Source organism: Mucor mucedo (assembly GCF_025094135.1).
Source record: "Mucor mucedo strain NRRL 3635 chromosome Unknown EV154scaffold_54, whole genome shotgun sequence".
In the NCBI taxonomy this organism is placed as follows: Eukaryota; Fungi; Mucoromycota; class Mucoromycetes; order Mucorales; family Mucoraceae; genus Mucor; species Mucor mucedo.
The window spans coordinates 169,591-181,777 of NW_026252338.1; the positions used below are offsets into that span (position 1 = coordinate 169,591).

The 12,187-nt window shown below is 37.0% G+C and overlaps 3 protein-coding genes across 3 annotated transcripts; 2 read left to right on the plus strand and 1 right to left on the minus strand.

Moving 5' to 3' along the window:
- Positions 1 to 1,034: 1,034 nt before the first annotated feature.
- EV154DRAFT_511268 (uncharacterized protein) lies at positions 1,035 to 2,967 on the minus strand. Its single transcript, XM_051601792.1, has 3 exons — positions 1,990 to 2,967; positions 1,832 to 1,914; positions 1,035 to 1,771 (listed from the first exon to the last, which is right to left on the minus strand). The coding sequence occupies exons 1-3, from the start codon at positions 2,872 to 2,874 to the stop codon at positions 1,063 to 1,065; spliced, it is 1,677 nt and encodes a 558-aa protein (XP_051456957.1). The 5' UTR covers positions 2,875 to 2,967; the 3' UTR covers positions 1,035 to 1,062.
- A 1,099-nt stretch (positions 2,968 to 4,066) lies between these two features.
- On the plus strand, positions 4,067 to 6,573 carry EV154DRAFT_250057 (general substrate transporter). Its single transcript, XM_051594606.1, has 7 exons — positions 4,067 to 4,125; positions 4,187 to 4,392; positions 4,452 to 4,570; positions 4,630 to 4,653; positions 4,718 to 5,246; positions 5,312 to 6,027; positions 6,091 to 6,573. The coding sequence occupies exons 2-7, from the start codon at positions 4,188 to 4,190 to the stop codon at positions 6,139 to 6,141; spliced, it is 1,644 nt and encodes a 547-aa protein (XP_051456958.1). The 5' UTR covers positions 4,067 to 4,125; position 4,187; the 3' UTR covers positions 6,142 to 6,573.
- A 3,863-nt stretch (positions 6,574 to 10,436) lies between these two features.
- On the plus strand, positions 10,437 to 12,137 carry EV154DRAFT_590211 (glyceraldehyde-3-phosphate dehydrogenase 3; the record flags this gene model as incomplete). Its single annotated transcript, XM_051606864.1, has 4 exons — positions 10,437 to 10,462; positions 10,519 to 11,362; positions 11,443 to 11,531; positions 11,595 to 12,137. The coding sequence occupies 4 exons, from the start codon at positions 10,437 to 10,439 to the stop codon at positions 11,650 to 11,652; spliced, it is 1,017 nt and encodes a 338-aa protein (XP_051456959.1). The 3' UTR covers positions 11,653 to 12,137.
- Positions 12,138 to 12,187: the final 50 nt, after the last annotated feature.

A 12,187-nucleotide genomic window follows, 5' to 3' on the forward strand; every position in this document is an offset into this window, starting at 1 on the left:
AATGAGTAAACAGTCATGGAACATGGCCTGATGATGATGCTCGACGAAAACGTATGTTCATAAATAAATGTTCAAGTATCTCTGAAGCTAAAAATCAGATGGACTACTTGTCGAGATTGAGCTATTACTATTGTCTAGTAAAATAAAAGTCCATTTAATTATTAAACATGCAATTTAAGTTTCAAGACCTTGCATCAAATCTGCATTGAAAATCCTAAATTAGTGGATGTTACTATTTTTGCAACATATGTATCACCAATGTTTAGATATCCTGAACAATAACTTAGACGTTCATGTCTATTATCTCAAAAGGAAGTTTAACCTCTGTCGTATTTATAATTAAAGACGTTGATATAATTAAACAAAAGTTGCTGACTAATGTGTCGCTTGTCCTCAAAAATGATGTTTGGTCAGTACGCTCTTAGTCAATTACCAAAATTGAATATGTGCAACGAGCTACGATTTTGTACAAGCACTCATTGATACATCTGTTGCAAAATATTTACAAAAACTTAAACTTCACAGTCAGATAAAGGTTCGCCTTGCTTCTCTGTAAGACACAAATATGAACGCCCTAGTTAGTCTATTTAACTGGTGATTCTTCACTAAAAATATTTATATTGTATCATGAGTATACCTGGGAAAATGTAGCAAACCTCTACAGGTAGGTTCCGTTGCGTATCTCACAGACGCCGCAGTAAGGCAGATATTGATAGGAATATATACGCGGTTACGTATCCAATTTGACTCGACTCTGACCCATTTTCTCTATTGTGTAGATTGGCATGTGGAGTATAATGATCTATTTTTACATATTGCATGAGCAGAATAGCCCTTAATTATCATCAACAAAAATAAAAAGTCTGCCATCTTATCGTAGTTTAACAAGTGTCATTTCATGACTTCTTTTTAAATGCATTTCTTCCATGATATTTGACAATGTCGCGACGTGTTTTGTGTGACATAGCAACCCATTCACAATACTCTTATACCCGTTCATCCTATGTCTACAATCGCCGAAATACATATTCAGATTAAATTTAAAAAAAATGGAGGAATATTTTATTGATTTTGGTTTTGTTGCTGTTGAAGTCTTTGCATCATCATCATAACATTATTATAATTATTCGGGTCATCATTTGGGTTATTATACATATTATTCATAATGTTATTTGGATTCATCATCATGCTGGATGGGTTCATCATACCATTGGCTGCTAATAAATCGTTTGGACTAATCTGTTGTGGTATCGTATTAGCAGCGGGAGAAGATGTTGCATCCATCTGCGGGTAACCATTTGTATTGTTTAATCCCATCATGATCTGCTGTTGTCTCAGTTGTTGTTGTTGCTGCTGCTGCATGAGGTTCTGTGCTTGTGCCTGTTGTGCCTGTCTCAACATCATGGCTTGAGGATCTAATGTCATCATATTGCGTGGTGTAGTGGGTGTACTCACAGGTGTTGTGACGGATGTGGGGCTAGCGGATTTCAAAAACTGCTGTTGTTGCTGTTGACGCATGGCAGCAGCCTGTTGACGCATGATTTGCTGCTGTAAGTTTAGATTGCCAACAGGCGATTCTTTACGTTCATGGAATAAATTTTGAGCTGTGTTGAGGATCTCGTGAATCTTTTTTCCAATCTCTGATTTTGGTGCTGGTAATGGCTTCAAGTCAGGTGGGGATGGTGCCTTATATTCTTTACCTGGCTCTACCATTGAAATGTCTGCCATTGTAGCGAGATACGTCAAGTTGGATTGTAACCTGGATTGATAGCTGAAAAAAAAAGCATCAACATCCCCCAAGTTGTTTTAAAAAAAAATTATGGTGACTTACATGCCCAAATTAGGTTCCAAGCTGACACCTGTATTTTGACTTTCGATACATAATCGAATCAATTCTATATTCAAAGCTAATATCTATATCACGTCAAAAGAAGACAAAAGTCAGTCCAAGAAAATAAACATGCCATATATATATAAACCACCACTTACGACTTCTACTCGTTTTGTATTTAAATCAGCATCAGGACCTCCAGCAACTGCAGTATGTGTGACAATGTTAGGGGGGATATTATTGACTGGCGATAATCTTTTTTGTTCTGCCATCATATCGAGACTGTTCATGGGTGAAGATTGCTGTTCTGACATTGGCGACATGGTGGTGGTAGGTAAAACAGGTGTTTGTTGTTGCATTTGCTGTTGCATTTGCTGAAATTGTTGTTTTCTCATTTGTTGTTGCTGCTGCTGTTGTTGTTGCTGTTGCATCATTATAAACTGTTGACGTTGTTGCTCATCCATACGCTGCATCTGCGCCATTTGTTGTTGTTGCTTACTCCACTGCTGTTGTTGAGCATTGCTATTCATGTTGGGAGTATTGTTCATGCTTGACATAACGTTTAAGTTTGGAGTATTGTTCAAGGTGGGTGTATTCATATTGGTATTACTTATGCTTGGGTTTCTATAGTTTTGTTGTTGCAACTGTGCCATAGAGTTCACGTTATTGTTCATCATTGGGCTTTGTTGTCTTGGACTTTGTAAAGAAGAAATAGCAGGAGATCCACCCATGGAAGAGTTTGTGGGACTAAAAGCTTGTTGTTGTTGTTGTTGTTGTTGTTGCTGTTGTTGCTGTTGAGGTTGCGAAGGTTGTCCGTACATTTGCCTCTTTGCGATCAAGTTGGCCATTAAGGATGGGTCGAAAGAAGCAGGTTGTTGCTGAGGACTGCCGCTAGCATTACTGGCGTTTCCGTCAATCTTTTGAGAAGGAAAACCATTGACGACAGACTGCATCTCTGCTGGAAGGTTTGTCATGTATTGCTGTTGTTGACCATATGGAAGATATGCGTTGTTTTGATTTCCTCCGTTTGAATAAGGGTTCATAATACCTGTATAAATAGAAAAGGAATCTGGCGGTTTTGGTTAAATATTTTTTTTAAAACGTATGAAGATGTGTGTCCTTTTGCTCAATTCAACTTTTTTTTTCTTTTTGAAAAAAAAAAATATTCTTGATATTTGAGAACCGCTCCAATGAAAATATCATAATTTTTTAAAAAAAAAACCCGTCAATTGAAATAACCAAAATTACAAAGCCTGAGGGAAGCATGCAGGAGTTTCTTTAACTCTTCACGGCACCCATTAGAAAGATATTTGACGGCTAAATCCAATATGCACTTATTTAAACAGACACGTGTATCCTATAATGGTCTTTGTAATATCGGCTTTAGTCTTTTTACCAAAACTCTTCCCCAAAAGGGGAGTAAGGGGTGAAATAGCAGCGCTCTTCTAAACAAAGGATAGCTGGTAGGTATAGGAACAAGTTCATTGTCCATGGCCAAGTAAAAGCTTTCAAGACAGGTCCTATCCATGATTTATGTAGATCACAAGTTACTCAATTCGTCTACTTTCTGTCACTCGTTTAATGTCAGTAGACGAAAGACCATAATATCCACCACAAACGTAAGCTATAGAGTCTGTCATGATAGAGATTTTACACCCGTATTTTCTTGAATCAACCAGAACAGGATATTTTGACGTTAGTAGATTAATTCATGTCGGCCCGGACAACCAACGAACTGTCAATTTTAAGAGCTCATAAATAAGAGCATCTCTTCCCCGTTGGAGTTCGTTCTATGCTCAATAAGCCGCTTTTTAATTTAATCTAGATACATAATTGTAAGCTCGGTTTGATAACAAACTGTTATCAGAACGGCGCTGGCAATATTTCATAGGAAATGTTGATTCGAGGGCGCTTTTTGAATTCACAGAGCCCACACACACTTCATATTGCGCAGAGTCCAAGCCAATTGTGTGACCACAGATGGGGAGTCGTAATTAGTGAGAAGATCTTACTTGAAAGATGTCTTGGCATACTTCTATTTGATAGCCTCTAAACAAAACGAGAAGAAAATAAAGCTCGGTAAAATATAATAGACGAGATGTTTATTTAATAGATGTGCATCAATGCTTTTACTGTTTTGTACTTTTGTGCACTTTTGTAAACACATCACGTGTTTGCTTTTTTTTAAACACAGAGTTTGGACATTTCCTAAAAAAAAAAAAAAAAAAAAAATCAAGGAAGCGTTGCTTTCTTCTCAAATCTAGTAGAGTAATTGTTCAATTTTCAGCTTACTGGTAAAATTTTTAGAATGATTGTATTTTTGAAGGATATTTATTAACAAAATCTCATTACAAGAATGAGTGTAGATAATATCAAAAGTCAAAAGTCAGAAATGACAGACTACAACACTAAAAAAGTGTTAGATCCTCATGAAGAGATTTATGAACCCCATGAGGAGATCTCGGATGAATCTGAAATGACTGGCAAGGCATCACCTTTTGTTTACTTGTTGGTTATTTGCGTTTGTGTTGGTGGTTTCTTGTTTGGTTACGATACCGGTGGTATGTACATAAACAAAAAAAAAGTTACAGATTTTGACTTCTAATTTTATATAATTTAGTCATTTCTGGCGCTTTGACATTTTTGGAAGATGAGTTCCATATGAACAGTGTTCAAAAGGAACTTGTTGTTGGAGCAACCACTTTTGGTGCAATCTTTGGTGGTTTTGGTGCTGGTATTGTATGTTTCATGTTTATTTACACATACACAAAGAAATTCTAATTTATTGGTATTACTAGTTAAGTGATAGGTTTGGAAGAAAGGTTTGTACTACTGTTACCTATATGAAAAAAAAAAAAAAAATCTAATCAAAACAATCCCGAATAGATTCTTGTGATTGTCTCTTCAGTGATCTTTATCGCGGGAGCTTTGATCCTTGCCTTAGCACCTAACTATGGCGTACTCTTGTTTGGTAGAATTGTTGTTGGTTTAGCTGTCGGTATTGCTTCCATGATTGTACCCGTCTATGTCAGTGAACTCTCTCCCAAGCATATCCGTGGTAGATTGACTACTTTAAACACACTTGTCATCACATTCGGACAAGTCATGGCCTATGTCATGAATATTGCTTTTGCTAGAGTACCCAATGGCTGGAGATATATGTTTGGTGTTGCTGGTGTTCCCGCATTATTCCAATTTGTCATCATGCCTTTCCTTCCCGAATCACCTAGACGATTAGTGGCTATCCAGAAATTCGATGAAGCCAAAAGTGCCATCCGCAAAGTCTATGGAGATTCTGTCACCGATACATTTATTGACCGAGAAATTAAGATGATTGATGATGATATTCATGCTTGTAGATCAGGTTCCTTCAAAGACTTTTTACACCGCGATAATTTTATGCCTATGATGATTGGTGAGTTATTGCAATTTACTGCTGTGATACAAGAACTAACCATATTTTGTCCCTGAAAAAAAAAGCTTGTATTCTGCAAGCTGCCCAACAATTGTCCGGTTTTAATGCAGCCATGTATTATGCTGCTACTATTTTACAAATGGCAGGTTTTAGAAGTAACGAAGGAGCTACTAGTGTTGCTATTATTGTGGCTGCCACCAACATGGTCTTTACGGCCATTGCTGTCACTGTAATTGATAAAGTAGGCCGCAGAAAGATGCTCTTGTACACAATGGTTGCCATGATTTTGGGTTTAATTGCCTTGGGTGGTACATTTGCTGCCCAGCAAGGATTTGTTACCCAACAGAGTGAATGTATCAACTACTCTGGAAACTGTGCTCGTTGTGTCTTGGATAGTAAATGCGGTTGGTCAATTGCTTCCAACATCTGTGTTGCTTCCAAAGACAACCTTGCTGATATTTTCCAAAGTGCCACAGGATGTCCCGCACAGTCAAAAGATAAAACTATCACGGGTCTCTTGTTAACCTTTTTAGTCGTCTATGTCGGTAGTTATGCTCTCGGACTTGGGTATATTCCTTGGTTGGCTCAAGCTGAAATGTTTCCCATGTCCATCCGAGGCAAAGCCAATGGTGTTGCTACAGCCGTCAACTGGATTTGTAATTTGATTATCTCCACCACTTTCTTATCCATGAATGAAGCATTTACTGCCGCTGGTACTTTTTGGTTCTATGCAGGTCTCTCTATTGTTTTGTTACTCATGTTAATTCGTTTGATGCCAGAGGTATTTTTTTTTTGGCAACCATTGTGCTACATTGTACTTATACCTTCTCTCTTATATTTATAGACATCTGGTAAATCGCTCGAAGAAATTCATGAATATTTTCTTAAAATTTAATCCTTATCAACTATAATCTACTGTATTACTAACTTAACCTAATAATAAAAAAAAGAAAGGCTTTCTGTTTATTCTTCTAATCATGTGTATAACGCACAGATCCCCTGGTCGTAAGGGCATAGGTGCGGACTTGATGTACTTCTGGACAATTAATCATTCGTCTGAAGCGCGCATATGGAGATTAACAATTAAGACAGACGCATATGAGTGGGAGCACAACCCATTAGATTCACCAGTCTACATAGACCTCCATTAATGATAAATCATTTGTAAATATAGGTCGATACCACAAAAGGAGCTCGTTGATCACCAATGTGTAAATTCGCGTAGTAGAACGCTCTATTTGGCAATACATTTATTATTGAGCGCAACTATGGATCCACGTCAACAATCAGCTCATGAAAATGAGTGTATGCAGTAAGTAAAGACTTGGGTTCGTGAGAACAAGATCATCCAGAATAACATGATTTATCGACACTTCGTCCTTTTTTGTTGCACTAATGAAACGACAAGTAATTTTTCTCTCTCTCTCTCTCTTTTGATTCTAAAATTATAACAGTGTTTGAATATATGCACAGCTGAATACTGATCACTAGTAAAAAAAGACATAAAAAAATCAGCAGACGTTGAACAAACTATTTCGTATTTGTCGTGTCTATCGGGGCTAAAGAAAGGGTTGAGTAACACATTACCTGATGGCCCCTCCTAAAAAGAGAGAGGTCATCAGGCATTGTGTAAAGAATAAAGGTGACAAGATTAAAGGTTTTTTGTCATGGGATAAATAATTTTTAGTTAGATAAGAGGGAAAATATGGATATTCTTGTCAAATCGAGACATACAGAGAGAAAAAACCCCATCATTGCTCTACAAAGAAAAATATAGATTCATAAAAAAAAAAAGTGGGATAAACATTGTTTTTTCACTGCTTTTCTTTAAGCAAGACTTACAAAGATTATGTCCACAGTAAGGACACCACGTAGTAGAGTAATATACTTTGTGCAAAAGACAATAATTGTTATTGTTGTCCTTGGACAAGTATTGCCTTGCTTTCATGATACATGAATATAATGACGCAGCCATATGTAACTCCAGTTTAGAATGAGAGTTGATAAAGTATCTTGAACCAAGTTATTCTTTGAAATAAAAATTGAACAAAAGTGAGAGAGAGAGAGGGAAAGAAAAGAACAAACGGAAGAAATAAGGATTTTTTTTCAACTGGGAAAAAAATTCTGCTCAAACAAGCCTGACTGCATCATCATTTACCAACTGTACTTATTTTGCATAAGGTGTTTCTGTATTATAATACAGTCAGGCTCATAGTTTTTGTCGATTGGTGGAAATAAAATACATGTTACACAAATTCAAATCGATAACCCTAACATGAATAACTCGAGTAAACAAGACGCTTGTACCAGGTCTTATTAACACATTGTTTATGCAACATTTAAAATTTTAGAAAAATGTTATTTTATATACTACTTTAAAAACGATACGCAGATAAATACACATATAAAGACAAGATCCGAGTGGTTTATGAAATGCGAAATACAAACATTGATTATTTATTACAAAACTGTGCATTAATCGTCGCAGGCAGTCTTGCATGAGTATATTTTATCAATTGGATTCATACTCGTTACATCTGCATTATATAGTACTTTAGGATCATAAAGTAGGACAAAATGTCAAATACAGCACGCTAAGTGTCTATTTTACCACGGTAGAAAAAAAAAGGAAAAAATAAAGTAAAACAAACTTTATGGCCTATCGATTTATAGATAATGACTTATGCAAGAACTTATCACGGTATCGATTTTTTTGATACATTCGCTGTGTAGTGTTGTCAATACATTTTTGAGCTGAATAGGAGGATGAATGAGATTCGGTAACATTCCGCCAACTTTGTCACAAGTCCCAGTGAGAGAATTTGTTCTTTTTAGATCAGATACGAAGATTGGACGATCTCGGATATGTGATGAGATTTACACTTGTAAATACTTTAAAGTACCTGTGAAATAATCCAATTCCGTATTCCAAGTTGTTTTGAGCTTTTAGTGCATATGCACACTTGGGTAATACCATATCATATATCAATGCAATGTAAAACAACCAATACTATCGAGAGACTCTTAATGTAATATTATATTGACTATGTTATGTATGCAAAAGTTACTGAATTGTACAATTATTACGACTATTATGCTCAAACAGGGTATCATTGACAACAGATTAATTATTCTCCCATTTATCTTTAGAGTGTATCTACTTCTATCAAAAAGGGCGATGCGCCTGCTTTTTTTCTCGCACCCGTATCAGAACTTTACAGAACTTTACAGGTAGATTGATCTTGAAGTTTAAAATTTTCAAGTGAAGAGGTGCGACGAAAAGAACATATTCATTAGTGTAAGAATATACCTCAATTCCATCTTCCAACTTGGCGATATCATCAACAATTGTGCTTAACATGTCAACAGCTTTCAATTGAAGCTGTCAGTCAAGATAACAGTAGAGTTGGGGGCAAGATACCCCAATTATCCATCTGGTATATTTAGTTTAGACAACGGAAGAAAGAACGCATGAGATATAGTAATGGATGGATTGAAGGAAACAGTTAGAATGCAGAGTACCAATATTTATATTTAGAGCCATGCTTGATAAATGGAGGTACCAAGTTAATAAATAACAAATTCTGTTTATTGATGCTTATTTTGATAAATAAAGCAGGTTTGGTCACCTTTTGCTCATTATTTGCCAATCGTCACAAATCTAGATTCCAGAAACTTTATCCCAAGGGTAAGAGCCCACCCACCCTTGATGTACCTATACTTTAACCGCAACTCAATTAATCCTTTCTCAAACTATGTTGTCTTTGTCACTACAAATATGTCCTTTATCCTTTTGTCAAGCCAGGTTTACAATTGTTCATTGTTTGTTTTCCAAATTTTGGCTTTTATTAGGGCGCCTTGGCCAATTAAAAGATGATAAATTTCACAAGTGTCCGTGATGCTTCCGGGATTATGTCTTGTGACAAAACAAAAAACGCCAATAAATGCCGTTAGGCTGGAACAAGAAGCTGGGTGTTATAACTAGAAGGACTACGATCCAGTGCCGTCATTTTCGTTGGACTCATCAAATCTAATACACACATTACCTTGTAGCATGGCATATTGGTTTATCCTTGGATAACTCCCAGACCTCTTCCTTTACACACTTTCAATAAAGAAACTATTTACCTTTCATCTCCAGCTTTTACCCGTTCATGGCAGATGCCTACTGAACCTCCCATGGAATCTTCCATCTCGAGGGTGCCCCATGTTCAAATCTTTCTGTGCTAGAAAATCTTGAAACCCCCTTTGAACGTACCCTCGACACTGGGATAACATACAAACCTGACCCACTTTAAACAGATGCCGCCATTGCGTTTCCAACAGGAATAGAACAGGAAAGAAAGAGTGAATAATCCAAACAGCCTTGTAGCGGAAGATCAAATATTAAGTTTTTGTCACCCCATCCCCCAAAGAATGCATGGGATCTTGATGATGATCCCTTTCTCTTATTCCACATGGGATTTGGCTTTATCAGTATATGATAGCCAAAATAAAATAAGCACAGTGGTCAGTTCGTGTGCATGCATATTTAGGCTAGTTTTTGATAAGCATTGATAAAATCTAGGCTTTTCTATGTTGCTTGGTGATGACGACGATGATGATGGCTGATGGGAATTGAGTTACACCAAAGAACAACGAGGGTTTTGTATTTGATGTGTTGTGTATATGACCAACAGATGTCATTTTTACCCTTTTTATTCATAAAAAAAAAAAATTGAAACTGCACCTTTTAATCGATAAAATCACCTTACATTTTAACCCCATCCCTTTTTCAATGATTATCAAAGATAACATCAGCCATTACACAAACAAATGACTACCGCTAGTAAAAGTGCTAGTAATGATTCTGCGCTGGATGATAATCAAGATAAGACGCGTATATGGGTTGGTAAAAAGTGTAAAGGTTGATAATCATGTGATATTGCGACTGCAGATTTTGCGCTTTTTACCGAATGGGTAGGGTACGTTTGAGAAACTCTAAAGCATCTTTTACTGCACTATGTAGCTCGCGTCGTTTCTAAAAAAAGAAAGATTCTGAGTCACAAAAAATTTTCAACTTGGACTGAGTTACACACAATGATTCCATGATTTTATCTTGATTAAAAAAAAGGTATAAAAGATGTTTCGGATTTTGGACAAAGCTACGCGTTTCTTCTTTACATTATATATTTTTACATATTTTAAAAAATGGTTACTCAAGTTGGTATTAACGGGTAAGTGATTAATGTTTTCATCTGCATGATGAATTAATTCTAACCCTTTGCTTTAGTTTCGGTCGTATTGGTCGTATTGTCCTTCGTGCTTCTCTCGCTAACCCCGAGGTCCAAGTTGTCGCTATTAACGATCCTTTCATCCCCCTCGAATATATGGTTTACATGTTCAAGTACGATTCCGTTCACGGTCGTTTCAACGGTACTGTTGAAGCTAAGGATGGTAAGCTCGTTGTCAACGGTAAGGAGATCTCTGTCTTCTCTGAACGTGACCCCGCTCAAATCCCTTGGGGTAAGGCTGAAGCCTACTATGTTGTTGAGTCCACTGGTGTCTTCACTACCATTGATGCTGCCTCTTCTCATTTAACCGGTGGTGCCAAGAAGGTTATCATCTCTGCTCCCTCTGCTGATGCTCCTATGTTCGTCTGTGGTGTCAACCTCGAGAAGTACACTGCTGACCTTAAGGTTATCTCCAACGCTTCTTGTACCACTAACTGTCTCGCTCCTCTCGCCAAGGTTATCAACGATAACTTCGGTATTGTTGAAGGTTTGATGACCACTGTCCATGCTACTACTGCTACCCAAAAGACTGTTGATGGTCCTTCCAACAAGGATTGGAGAGGTGGTCGTGGTGCTGGTGCCAACATTATTCCCTCTTCCACTGGTGCTGCCAAGGCTGTCGGTAAGGTTATTCCCGAACTTAACGGTAAGCTTACCGGTATGGCTTTCCGTGTCCCTACTCCCGATGTCTCCGTCGTTGATCTTACTGTCAGATTAGAGAAGGGTGCTTCTTATGATGAGATCAAGGCTGCCATCAAGAAGGCTTCCGAGAACGAGATGAAGGGTATCCTCGGTTATACCGAAGACCAAGTTGTCTCTCAAGATTTCGTCAGTGATGACAGAGTAAGTTTTTTATTTATTTATAAACAAAAAAGTACAAGTGTGTTGGGAAGTATATTTATTTATTTGTATCAAACTTATAGTCTTCCATCTTCGATGCCGCTGCCGGTATTGCTCTTAACGAAAACTTCGTCAAGCTCGTCTCCTGGTACGATAACGAATTCGGTTACAGGTAAGAATATATAAGATTGATTGTGTTTATTTTACGTGTATACTCATACTACTTTCTCTTTAGTAACCGTGTTATTGATCTTTTGGCTTATGCTGCCAAGGTCGATGCTGCCGCTTTGTAAATTTCTTCAAGCTTTTAGATATCCCTCTAAAACAAATATCATTCTAAAATAAATATTGCTGTTTTTTAATAAAAAAAATTTAAGAGATTATACATCTCTTGAATATTTTTTTGTCTATACTATAAAAAAACTTGTTTCCCACATGTTTCGAAAAATACTGGATGTATGGAGCCAATGATAAGCGTGTCATCATGGGAGTTCCCAGAGTGTGAAAGCTAATATGTTTGTAATTACGGTTCTGCCCATTACCTAGTTTGCATGAAGGTAAAGAGGGGGAGAAACCGGCTCCCTTTTTAATGTTCTCACGCGTTTTCATCAACACAGACCTTTTTTGATGTCCCGATCACTATTTTGCATGTCTCATGTGAATTTCAACTGTGTGATACCCGATCTTTGACGCGTTTGATTTAACGACATTTTTTATTTTTTTTTTTGGTACCGGTTCAATTCTTATCCGTCTTTCTTGTAATTCCATCATATTACGTAAGCATCGTCTGCTGACATCACCCGCTTCCCGTTTTTAGATAGTTTGTGA